This window comes from Geospiza fortis, unplaced genomic scaffold (assembly GCF_000277835.1).
Source record: "Geospiza fortis unplaced genomic scaffold, GeoFor_1.0 scaffold138, whole genome shotgun sequence".
Classification (NCBI taxonomy): Eukaryota; Metazoa; Chordata; class Aves; order Passeriformes; family Thraupidae; genus Geospiza; species Geospiza fortis.
The window spans coordinates 2,829,421-2,842,533 of record NW_005054307.1 but is presented as its reverse complement, the minus strand read 5'-3'; the positions used below and the strand labels follow the sequence as shown (position 1 = coordinate 2,842,533).

At 39.1% G+C, this 13,113-nt stretch overlaps 1 protein-coding gene across 1 annotated transcript in view; it reads left to right on the top strand.

Moving 5' to 3' along the window:
* SCIN (scinderin) overlaps positions 1-13,113 on the top strand; it is a 49,847-nt gene that overhangs the window by 33,293 nt on the left and 3,441 nt on the right. The window contains exons 7-16 of the mRNA XM_014312091.2: positions 1,463-1,555; positions 3,211-3,343; positions 4,977-5,065; positions 5,265-5,480; positions 6,510-6,631; positions 6,815-6,905; positions 9,363-9,533; positions 10,046-10,223; positions 10,681-10,802; positions 12,469-12,546. Of these exons, the coding sequence (XP_014167566.1) occupies positions 1,463-1,555; positions 3,211-3,343; positions 4,977-5,065; positions 5,265-5,480; positions 6,510-6,631; positions 6,815-6,905; positions 9,363-9,533; positions 10,046-10,223; positions 10,681-10,802; positions 12,469-12,546 (1,293 nt within the window). The remainder of the gene's footprint in view (positions 1-1,462; positions 1,556-3,210; positions 3,344-4,976; positions 5,066-5,264; positions 5,481-6,509; positions 6,632-6,814; positions 6,906-9,362; positions 9,534-10,045; positions 10,224-10,680; positions 10,803-12,468; positions 12,547-13,113) is intronic.

Below are 13,113 nucleotides of genomic sequence, written 5' to 3'. Positions count from 1 at the left end.
TAAAGATGTTTGCCTGTTATTTGGCAGTTTTGTGACCCTGACATTACAAAGACAGGTGGGAAGGAAGGGAAACATTTTTAGAAACCTGGTGCCAATAAACTGCATATGCCCACTGTTGTAGCTGTTCACCAGGTGGCATTATGTTGTGGACATGGAGCCCAACTTGGCCTATAGAGCAGTAAATCTGTAGCCATGTAGTGTAAATTCAGGAAATGCTGACTGAGAGCTACTGAAGAGCTATGGGCAACATCTTTCTTAAACAGTACATTGCTTTCTTGTTTTCAATGAGTTGCAGATAAAATTTTCTAGCTTAAACTGCAACAATCACACTTGAAAAGGCTATTTTCATTTTATTTTATTTTACTTTACTATTTTACTGACTTTACCAGGTAAGAAAACTCCACAGATGGCAGATTTATATTAAATATTTATTCTATATTGTTTTTCTTTCCAAATTGTTTGCAGCTGTGCACTTTGTTGGGCTTCCCTGTTATCAAATATTTACAAGGCTTTTTCCCGTGGCTCCACATTATATTGCAAAGCATTTTATACAGATAATGCACCAAGTTCACAGGAAGGCTGGCACTGCCCTTGTACTTTATGTTAATATTTAGTCTCTCAGACATATCAATTACTACCTTCACTCTGGGACTTAATTTCATAGGAATCCATAATACTCTGTATGTAACCTTTGGATCTGTCCACATATATGAGTCATTAGGGAAAGATCATCAAGAAAGGGTAACTAGGACTTAATAATGACTGCCTGACCTAATCTATTCTTGATGAACCTCTGTAAATTTCTTATAGTGATAGTTGTTATAATATTGCCCATGGTGTAAAACTACCACAGTCATGAAAATTGATTTTCTAGTGGTAGAGCAAGAAAATGTTTTTCTCACACCATAAATTATTTTCAAGATCCTAGCTAAATTTTCCCCTTAAAATGGGATTAAGAATCTGTAACTTTTAAGATTAATGAACTCATCATATGATATTTTATATTACTAATTGAATTACTTTCTAATTTCAGCTAATATATTTCATTCCGTCAGTTTTAATTTTCGTATTGTTAAATATTTTAAGAGTAATGCCATTCCAAAAATTACAAGATGTGCTTGACAACAGTTCAGAAGTTACGGGGAAGAAAAAAGACAGACAGGTGAACACACACATGGAACAGGATCACCTACACCTTTCTATGTGTGTTTTGTAGTGTATAGACAACCAGCAAATTGACCTGAGGAAAAGACATCATGTAGGTGTAAAGTTACTGGAGATCTGACACAGTTTTTAAAAATTACCTGTATGTTTGTCTTAGTTATGAGTTTGGTTTTAGATTGTCGTATATATAAAGATGATCCCAATTAGTTGATTTATGTAACAATACATTAGTGTACAGATATTTTATGCTCCAGCACCTAGTCTCTCTCTGCATTGAATTTGTTATTCTCTTGTACAGGTTTTAGGGAACAAGCCAGAGCTTCCTGAGTGTGGTGATGATGACGATGAGCTGGCTGATATTACAAACAGGAGAAGTGCTAAACTATATATGGTAAGTTGTTTATTTATTTACTTATAATCAGGTATGCTCAACAGTAGTCATGCTTTTATTCATTCCTTCCGCATAAATGGAGTTCTGGCTTCATTTACAGAACTGCTCTTATTTTAGTTTATTTGCAGCCAATGGACAAGTTTCTCAGAGGATGTCAATTAAGATAATCCAGGTGATTTGAGGGAAAAAAAATGGATTACATTTCTGTATACTCAGGAAACAAGTTAAGCATGGCTTATGAACCACGCAATGCACGTCAAAGAAGAATTAACTGCTCTTAAATCATCCTCTGTTCTTAATTTTAACAGGGACACTTTTAGTAGTCATATATGACTTAGTTATTCTTTGCAGAGATTAAAAGTTTCTTTATATTTTATATGTCTATAACCTTATTCCTTTCCCCATCATCACTTAATGAGGAGGATTTGGCTAACAAGTGGCACACTGACGAGTCATTCCCTCTGCAGCTCCTGCGCCACCACACAGACCACAGGACAGAGCCACCTCTCTCCCTGCCTCTCACATGATTTTTCCACTGCCCATAGGTGTATGTGGGGTTTACAGGAAGCCTGTATTAGGTGGTCATTGTTACAAAGCCACTTGTAGTCATACTTGTCTATGTGTTGTGTTTAGTTCACATTAATTATTCCTTTCATGCCAAAAATCTGGTGCATATTTCTCTTCATAGCAGGGGTTTAAGGGAACAAAAATGGACAACAAAAGAAGAAGGTCTGCATATATATATATATATGATCCGGAGCATTGAAGTAAAACATAACTGTAGAAGGGAAAGTGAATTTTTGAATCCTAAAAACTCTCTGAAATTTCTGTGGATATCTGATAAATTTGTGTAAGTTCACAGGTTCTGCTAACAGAGCTCTGTTAGCTAGATTTAAATGTGTTGCAGTATAACTTTGAGTGTCAAAGGCAGGAGACAGGTCTATGGTGAGCCCTCAAAGTGGGTAAAATGATTGATTTTTACTTGTTATGTGCAGTAGTAATTTCCTCTTTGTACTTCCATAATATAAAATGCAAGATACAATGATGTGTTTAAAATTAATATTTAACTACAAAAGGAAATAAATACTGATAGAAAAGTAATTACAATAGTAATAATCTATTTTCACTAGTAATAACTGGTCTTTTCAGCTACACAGGAGTGATTTTAAAGGTTTTAAAGGTCTACATGAACTTACAGTGGTGGTAGAGGTTACAACGCAGATTCTGGAAAAGGCGGTACATTAGAGTTCCCAATTAAAGAACAGCAGGTTATAAATGTAGGCAATTCACCTGTTAGTGTCAGTGTAGGACCATTTTATTATGGTTCCAAATGCTGTTGTTCAGCATGTGCATGTACCTTTGGCTTCAGTGTGAGTTGCTTGCCAGTAGGGACTACTCCAGTGGAACAGATTAAAGAAGCTGCTAGGCAAGGATCCCACAAACTCCCTAAAATTAGCACTACATCTCCCTCTATTGGATGTAAAATGAACTGAAACAAAAAATAATTATCATGAGCCTACTTTACTTGTCAGCAGTACACCAATTTCATGTAGCCAGTTATATAGGAATGGCAGCTGATTTTTATACTAATTTCAGAAATTAATTTGTCTATAAAAGCCAGAGCTGATCTAAATTTGAAATTACTGTTTTCTTAGGTGTCAGATGCAAGTGGATCCATGAAGGTGTCCTTGGTAGCAGAGGAAAACCCCTTCTCTATGGCTATGCTTTTGTCTGAGGAGTGCTTCATTTTGGACAATGGTGCTGCCAGGAAGATCTTTGTGTGGAAAGGTGAGAGGTCACTTGTACTGCACATGCAGAAGCTACACAGAGGCCCCTAAGGAGTTGACACAACACCCTTGGACACTAGCAAGAATTTAATACTGGCTGGACACAGTACCCTGCACACAGCTCTTCCCTGGTACAGGCTGTGTACAAGGATTACTCCCTCATGTAAGGACCTCAAGACTGAGTCTTGTCTATGGACCCTGTTTTTGAGATATCTGAAAGCTTGGGTGATGAAATGCTTATCTAAATGGCAAGTACAAAGCAAACATAAATAATTGTATGAGTTCTATATACTGTCATCAAATCCCTATCTTCTGGGACAAAATCTGGAGACTGAACATTCCATTTGGATAGGTATCTCCACAGAGGTGTGAAATTGAAAGGTGCATGTCCAGGGCATAAACTAAAAGCATAAGCTTGCAAATAGTTTAATATCTTTTTTTTTCCCTTGCAAATATTTCTCTGAGGTATCATCAGTTGGCAATTGCTTTGTCTGAATGTTTCCCTGAAGAAGAATACTACTACTGTGGAATTAGGTCTTGACACCTTGTAGCTGGATTGCTGTAGTGCTGCCCTTAAATCTTAAATTCAGTGCTGAGTATCTCCTTTTTTTTTTTTTTTTTTTTTGTATTTTTATTTTGTTTTACCATGTGCAGCACTAAATAATTACTTGAGGCATTTGTCAAGTCTTTCAAGTCAGTCCAGGAGGCATTGTAAGCATTTTGTTTGAAAACATTTGGGGAGCACTGTGCTCAGATGGCCTATGTCTGTCTGTCCCTCTGATTCCCAATTGTCATTCTATATGGCAACTCCTAGAAGAACCAAGCCAACAGGGTCAGGCATAAAATAAATAAAATATTATTTAGGTATCCTTGCTTTGCTACTGCTGGTAAAAATAATGTGTGAAAACCCCCATTAGGCTGTGTCTCACCCTTGCACGGGAGGCTGCAGCTATCAGCTCTGCAGGAAACCTTCAGGCCGCTAAGCTGAGAAGTGTGAATTACTTCGGTAATGGTCTCATTCGAAATGGGATACAAATGGATCCCTTATCGGAGCACCTGATTAGACTGTGAGGTCTTTGGAATGCAGTCACTGCAGCCTGCTGGGACACAGATCCTGTGGACTGTGTCAATCCCACAGAGACCTCATCTAACATTGGGCAAAGCTGAACAAGGAGCAGTGGATAGGGAAATAGATAAATTGCAAAGCCCAGCCCTACAAAACACGAGTTTCTTTTACTGTTTTGCACTGCCTGAAGAAGTGGAGGCAGTTCAGCTTTATTGACCATATTGCAGCCCAGCAAAGGAAGAGTCAGAGAAAAGACCCAGGGTACCTTGAGCCAAGCAGGTATTATTCACCAGTTTTAATTTTTGTAGAAACAGTAAAACAAAATGCCCCCTTTTTCTCTCTTTCTGTTTTTTCCCTTTAAATTAACTGTTTCCAAAGCTATCAAAGTACTGTTTTGGCCATTCAACTTCACAAGAATCTTCTTGCTCATGCTATGTGCAGCATTTGTGTTTATTCAATGAGGGAAGAGCAATGTCAAAGAAAACCTGGCTTGAGAACTACTTGTTTTTAAAGGTTCTGTGAGCTTATTGCCCTTTCCCATATACTGTTATCCTTCTGTTTTAATCAGGCAAAAATGCTAACCCTCAAGAGAGAAGAGCTGCCATGAAGAATGCTGAACAATTCATACAGCAGATGAATTATCCTGCCAACACACAGGTACGATCTATTTGTGGAGATGATACCAGGAGATCTTGAGCTCTGTTAAACACATTGTTTTTAAGTCAGCAGAAAAAATATTTTTAATGGCTTATAAAGCATAAGGGCAATATTTCACATATAATCTAGAAAAGTTTCTGTTTGGATAACTGTGTCAGCTCTGTTTTCCTTCTGTTTCATCTGTCTTCCTTCATTTCAGATTCAAGTACTTCCCGAAGGAGGCGCAACACCAATGTTCAAACAGTTTTTCAAAGACTGGAAGGATAAAGATCAAAGCAATGGCTTTGGCAAAGTCTATGTCACAGAGAGAGTGGCTAAAATTGAGCAAATTGAATTTGATGCTACCAAGTTACACGAGTCTCCACAAATGGCTGCCCAGCATAACATGATAGATGATGGTTCAGGGAAAGTAGAGGTAATTTTCATGTTTAATAAATTTTATTTTATCTAACTAATGTATTCTGCTACTTGTAATGGACTACACTGCTGCTTTGTGTTTTAATTTTTATACTGTTGTTTAGATTAGCACTCTATTAGTGGAATGTTCTATTGGTGCTTATGAACGTCATCAAGAGAAATCAAACACCAGAAATATTACCCTTTACACAATACCTTGTAAATATTTACTTTAAATAGATTCTTAGTCTAAAGGAGAAACTTCAGGCTTATATCAGCTTGAAATCTGGAATGGGAAGACTTGCACTTGGAAGCAGAAATCCATTCTATATCTTTATGTAGCTATCCAGTCTGGTTTCTAAAGGAGCCTTCTTTGTCCCTAGAGTGTCTCTAAGGTAGAGAGAGAAAAAGATGACTGTACAGTCTTTCTAGACCTTTATATATCCCACTTCAGGGCTTCTTTTGGACTACACAGGGCTGGCATGGCATTGTATCAACATGGCCTGTTGCATGCAAATTGCATGTTGGGCTTCTGGAAGAAAAAGAAGGGATGAATACCTACAGTCTCATTAGTGTATTTTCTAGGTTTCTGACCTCACACTTGGGATGGTCCATAGGCTTGAGCAGCCAATTGCTAGCTGAACTGGGCTCTAGTGAATTAAATAGGAAGAAATCTGCCTAACACCACGTTACCTGACTGCAGTGTGCCTCTCCAAAATGTTATGTTAGTTTTATGATGGATCATAATGTTGTGCCATGTCATATTGTCACTGTAATGTATTAAGAAAGTTCAGCATGGTGTTGTGAAGTAATCGCGTGTGAAAAAAGCATCAAGACAAAGAGAAGTGTGTTGCAGCCCCTTGTGGATGGTTCTTATTAATTCAGTGGGCACAGGGTGTATTTACCTACTTCATGAAGAATCCTTCCTGTTTCTATTCAATAACACTTGGGAACAGAAAGGACACTGAAGGGATAAGATAGTAAAACACTTTGTGAAGAGTCTCAGGATGCAGTTCAGCAATCTGCAGTGATTTCCCTGTTTCCCCAGATCTGGCGTGTGGAAAGCAGTGGCCGAGTTCCTGTGGGACCTGAGACTTACGGGCAGTTCTATGGGGGTGACTGTTACATTATCCTCTACACTTACCCCAGAGGGAAGATCATCTACACATGGTATGTTTGGCTGCCTTTGCACAGACCTGCAGTGTGTGGATATTATTTTATGTTGACTTTATGTCCTTTTGAGTAGAACACCTGTAAATGTAAGATGGTTCGCTGCGAGTTTGTCATACAGCACAAGCTCTGGGTTACTTCGAAGCTAAATTTAACCATTGTCTTTCTCCTTGTGTTCCTCAGGCAAGGAGCCCATGCTACAAAAGATGAACTGACTGCTTCTGCATTTCTGACTGTTCAGCTGGATCGGTCATTAAATGATCAGGCTGTGCAGGTTAGTCTCTTGTGGATAAAATCCAGCAGAGCATGTGATACATGCAAATTTTGATGAGAATTGAAAGGAGGAGCTAGCATTTAAAGACTGGAATGCAAATTGCTAAGGTCTGTATCAAGCCAGGTACCATGGGATCCTGTTAAAGTTGCCAGAGATTGCCCATTTGAATCGTCCTTTCTGTATGCAGTTGTCCAAAAGAACACACATATGCCAGAACCTAAAACTGCCTTTTGTTTCCTTTGATTTGAACTGTTTTAAAATTAGGTTTCGGTTCTGCCAAGACTCACAGACCTTGTGCATATCCCAGTGCAGACTGAATGATAAGACTGTCCCAGGGCAACTCACTCCAAATGGAGTGTGACAAGTCAATAGCCATGGGGGAGCTCCCCTGTCTCCTGATTGTGGAGGAAGTTGTGATATTTAGCCCAGACAAGACACCTGACTTTTAGAGGGCCAAAACTGGGAGAAAGCCACATGAAAGACAGAAGAGGAAATCCTGCTGGAATTGTGCAACAGGGTCTGGCTATTCCTTGCCTCGTTGAGAAACATACCTTGGGTTTTCCCATCCCATAGTGCTTGCAGCTCCATGAAAGCAGGATACACATCCTCACATGCAGAAATAGAGTGTGCAAAGCAAGGCACAGGACACTGGCAACTAAAGGGTGTGAGTAGATGAGTTAGTCCTTAGCTTGACTGGGTGTGGTTTCTTTATATCACTGCTGAGAAGGGACAGGTAGGTGAAGACCTGAGAGGTCTCTTTTCACAAAAAGCTTGAGCTGTGAGATGACAAGAGACAAGCAGAGATTTTCTAGGCAGCAGAAGATAATTCTGTGATTCCCATTTCTTAATTACAAAAGCAAAAGGCTTCCCCCACCCACCAAGGTAGAGTTAATTCGGTTGGCAGCCCATACTTTTAGCCACTAATCAGTTACGATTTCTGATTGAAATTATACAAAGGAAGGATTAGAACACGTTTAGATAATTACTGCTTGAAATATTCCTAACAAGTGCTCTATATCTGGACTGTGTCCAGCCCAATGTGGTCTTACCTCATACCTAAGGCAAATGTTAATCTTTAAGTAATAACAATATTACTACCATTGTTAACAATATTACTGCTGCAATGGTAAGGTGCTTAAAAAGTGTTTTTGTTAAAGCTGAAGAAGATCCATTTCACAGCAGTAGATGTGATGCTTAAAAGTACTTTCAGCCTGCAATGAGTTTAGGTATATAAATGTGTACATATCCGTATGTGTATATATATGCACATACGTATGTATATGTCTCCATTTTTATGCAAACAGATGGAGTATATTACCTGTGCCTAACATGGTATTTGGAAGCTTTAAGTGTGCTATTTTGTGTGGTCACTAGATGGCACGAAAGTACAAGGGACTGTTAAAACGTTGGGATTGCAAGAATGTGTTTCACTGCGCTATTTGGGTCATTGGGGGTTTAAGTTTATTTGGGTTGGTTTTTGCTTTTTTTTGTTTGTTTGGTTGGTTTTTGGTGGTTTTTTTTGGTTTTTTTTTTTTCTGGTTTGAGGTTTTTGTTTTCCCTTTTGTAAAATCCTGCTGCTGTAAGTTTGTCCCTTACAAGTGTATGTGTCCTAGGTTATCCTTACCGGACAACTACAGCAGTCTATCTCCCTGTGAAATAAGTAAAAGCACTTGCTTCTGCCCAGCTGCAGCTGCTCCTCTGAGCACCCCGGCTCTCAGCTGCCCCACTGAGGGCTCTCCATTTCTCCTCCTCTGCTAGCTACACAGCATGTCTCATTCCCTCTTCTCCCTTTCTTTCTGGGAATGAAGGCAGGGATTTGTAGCCCTGTATCTTGACCAGTGGTACTGTTATAAAGGAAAATTAAATGGTTGAATACAAATAACTTTTATCATACATTAACTTAAATTCTTCGTAGCTCAGTGTGTTTGTTTTAGATGGCAGTAGCATCTTTTACATCTTTAATGGAAGTTCATTTTCATCATCCATGTTACGCTCTGGATGAGAAATTCATGCTACTTTTTTTCATCCTCTTGCAGATAAAATACATATAGAAATAATGAATAAAATTAACAACCATTCTCTTCTGCTTAAATACAGGGTACCTAAACTTCCAAGACAGTTTTTCAGGAGAATTAAGTCATTCTATAAAACACTATGAAATGACAGTTCTTTTGAAAATGAGTGATTTTTATAGCAGCCATTTTAATCAGCTAAATATGGTGTTGGAAGTTTGAATCTTGTCTTTGTGTCACCGTGATTGACAAAAAAAAATCTCTCAAACACTCTAACTCTGTATGTCTGGAACTATATTTTTAGGTCTTTTCAGCTTGCCATTTCTTGTTTTTGCTAACATACTTAGCATTGTTGGCTAAGATCCCCATAGCTATTCGGCAAAGACCAAAAATAACCACTTGTGCCCTTTTGTTTCTTTTATTGCATTTCTTTACATATGTACAGATCCGAGTCAGTCAAGGCAAAGAGCCTGCGCATTTACTGAGTTTGTTCAAAAACAAACCACTTATAGTCTACAAGGATGGGACATCCAGGAGGGAAGGTCAGAAACCTGCTCCACCAACACGACTCTTCCAAATCCGCAGGAACTTGGCATCCATTACTAGGATTGCAGAGGTAAGGTCACCTGCTAAGTAAAGCAGCCATTCCCAGTGGGTAATGATAGAGCTGCCATGAGCTTCTCTGACTAATCTTGTTGAGTAGTCATATCTGGTAGGAGCACAGAACTCCAAATCCAGCCCACTGCTCTATTTGATGAACCCATCCAATAAACCAAAGAGAATATGCTGTAGCTGGCTGGAATCAGTCTGCATCGCTCAGAGGAGCTGTAAGAATACACAAAGTGTGTTCTTACAGCTGACAAAGTTAGGCAAGAAGTTAGCTGACAAAGAACAGGCAAGAAGTCAGCAACTCCTATGAGATGGTCTTTCCTACTGCAAACAATCCTACGTTCTGCCCTGCAAGTCAGCTCCCTGTCTTATGTCTAATTCATATCAGTATAAAACTAGGGAAGAACTAAAGACCAAAAGCATAGCATTAACATGTCTACACATTTTATATAAATATGCAAACTAGTAATTATATTACCTGAAGATTTGAAGAATAAAACAATTTCTTTTTTAATCTAGGTTGATGTTGACGCAGTGTCACTAAACTCTAATGATGTCTTTGTTCTGAAACTGCCAAACAACTCTGGCTATACGTGGGTAGGAAAAGGAGCAAGTAAAGAAGAGGAACAAGGAGCTCAGTACATTGCCAATGTTCTCAAATGCCAGACTGCTAAGATTAATGAAGGCCAGGAACCAGGTTCGTATGAGACCACATGGCTGCTAATAGACAGCTGAGAATACACAGCACTGCATGGAGACCGTAGGTTTAGATTAGATCTTAGGGAAAAGAATCTTTACTGTGAGGGTGGGGAGGCACTGGAATGGGTTGCCCAGAGAAGTGGTGGACGCCTCATCCCTGGAAGTGTTTAAGAGGGTTTGGATGGAGCTCTGTGCAGCCTGATGTACTGAAAGGTGTCCCTGCCCATGGCAGGGCCATTGGAACTAGATGATTTTTAAGGTCCTTTCCAACTCCATGATTCTTCCTAGGTATGCAGCTGATACTGGTATTTTGACAAACTGCAGGAAATACTGTAAGAAAAGTCATTCATCTTTGAGACAGCAAAGAGATTGTTTGGGGATTTCTGAAATACTAACAAGCTAAAATACCAAATGTTAAATCAGCTGGTGAAAAAATTATATATTATGTATTTTAGAGGAATTCTGGAAAGCACTTGGAGGTAAAAAAAAATACCAGACTTCATCACAACTCTTGACAAAGGCTGAAGATCATCCCCCTCGCTTGTATGGTTGTTCTAATAAGACAGGCAGATTTATTGTGAGTATATTATGGATATTTTCTGTTTAATTATATAATTTCTGGTATATTTTGCTTTGGAAATCAATGGTCATTGAATGAATTTGGGGCTTAGTTAGCTAGGCTTGGCAAGAACTAGAGAGTGGACATTTGATGCTTTAAGCTATCCAAATGCAGTGGGTGAACAGAATAATTATTACTGCAGAAGTTTGCATCCAGAGCCTGCTCCAGGCTGGAGATAGAGGCTTGCAGATGCAAAATTTGCCCAGTCAAAAGCAATTTAATTCTTGCAGAGCATCACCAGATTGCTATCAATTTGCTGAGAAAGAGCAGGTCAATGCCTTGCCCCTTACGTGTTTTACAGTGGTGGCGAGGAAAAGAAATGCTGCTTGCCAAAAATCCCTAGCTATCTGATATTTTCCATAGAGATTTAAGATGTGTAATTATGCCTTTAAGGTACTGGCCTGTGCTCAGGGAGGCAGGAAGACCTACTTTGCTGGCAGAAGTGCCCAGAGCTGTGCACTGGCTATTAAGTCTGTGATTCAGGCTTAATTACTTACCCTATTCTGGAGGGCAATGCTGTGTCACCAGTTGGCAAGGACACACTCATTTTTAGGTAGGGGACATAGCTGGCAGTCTCCTTAAGGCACAGCCCAGTCATTTGGAGAGGGATAAAACAAATAGGATCCTTTAATAAGGACTTCAAAATCTTATGAGACTAGGAAAGTGTATTCTTCTAACAAGCTTCTAAAATACTTCTGGGAAATACAGAAATAGGAACCAAACTCTCTGCAGTAGCCTGCTGGGAGCTATAGATTTACTTTTGATTTTAAATTCCCTCCAAATTCTGTGAAATCCCCTCTTTCCTGTAGCCTTTCTCTAGTAACTGAATCACCACCATTAAAGGTCCCAGAAGGAGCAGATGAGACCACTCTGACCTTCTGGCCACCGTAACACAGGGTGGGGAAAAGGAATGTCTTTTTCACCATCTGGTTATCATCCCTTTAGCACTCCCACATGACTACACATAGCCAAACCCTTGGCAATCCTTTAAAAGTAGGAACCATTAGCTCCATTATTATCTCTCCTTCTCGTACAGAATAATATTAAACTGCTTTCTGTCTTCCTGCACATCCTTAGAAGAAGCAAGCAGTCTGCCTTTTCTTTGGGAACTAATCCTCAGTGGCTTAGTCAACTCTAATGTCCCATTGTAAAGTGACTGGGAAGCTTGGTTGGGTGTGTATTTCATCTCTGAGCTCACCCACTGCAAACCAAAGCAGTTTCTTTTCCTAATTAATGAATGTAAGCTGCATGAATGTATCAGCTTGGTTGGGTCAGGGTTCAAATTTCCCTGTCTCCTTCTTCTGGCAGTCCTCAGTCCCAACATAACAATAGTAAACAATTATAATGTAGATGCTTGCCTCTCCTGAGGATATTTTACCAATTCTGAAAATCCAAGAACTGATTTTATAGGATGTGCCATTATGTGATTTGTTTTGTTTCAGAGAAACACCCTTAACACATTCATCAAATCACTTTAGGGTTTGATCCTTTAGGAGCCAAAAAAACTGTTCATCAGCCTCTGCTCTTAAGATTATAGAAATAGTTAGGTCTTTGCAAAATTGTATGCCTTGATGAATCATTAAAAACAAAAAAAACCACCCTCAAAACATATCATCCTTTCTAGATTGAAGAGGTCCCAGGAGAATTCACTCAGGATGATTTGGCTGAAGATGATGTCATGTTGCTGGATGTTTGGGATCAGGTGAGTTGTGTATCACTTGCTTTTTGTGATAGCAAGGATAATTTATTCTTAATCACTTGGTTTGTAAGATGGGAGGAGCAATCATCTTGACAGAGTGGAAGCTGTTTTGTTTTCTTTAAATTATACCAAATGGAGCCATACTTCTTGAGCTATATGGTGTGCTGGTGTTCACACCTGCCATTGAATTTCCAAGCATATGAGACCAGGGCAGGCACTTCTTATTTAAACCAATGGAGGCTGCAAGAGTATAAGCCCCAGCAGAGTTCTGGAAAGATTCTCAATAGTGTTCTTGACTTCATCACAAAAATGTATTAATTTTTAAAAAAAGTTATTTCATTAAATGTATTTAGAATCCACTAAATCCTTGTAGCAGGAGCCACCTACAAAAAGTCCTAGTCGAGAAAGGGACCAGCACTAGATAGACCCTTAAAAAATTTCTTCATACTAGAAAGTGAATGGAGGGTAACAGAAATAATCTCCATCATTGCCCAGTTCACTGAAAATGTGGTGAGCTTTTTGAATGACAGGAAAACTCACTGCAGATCTGGAGAACACATCTGCTTCTCA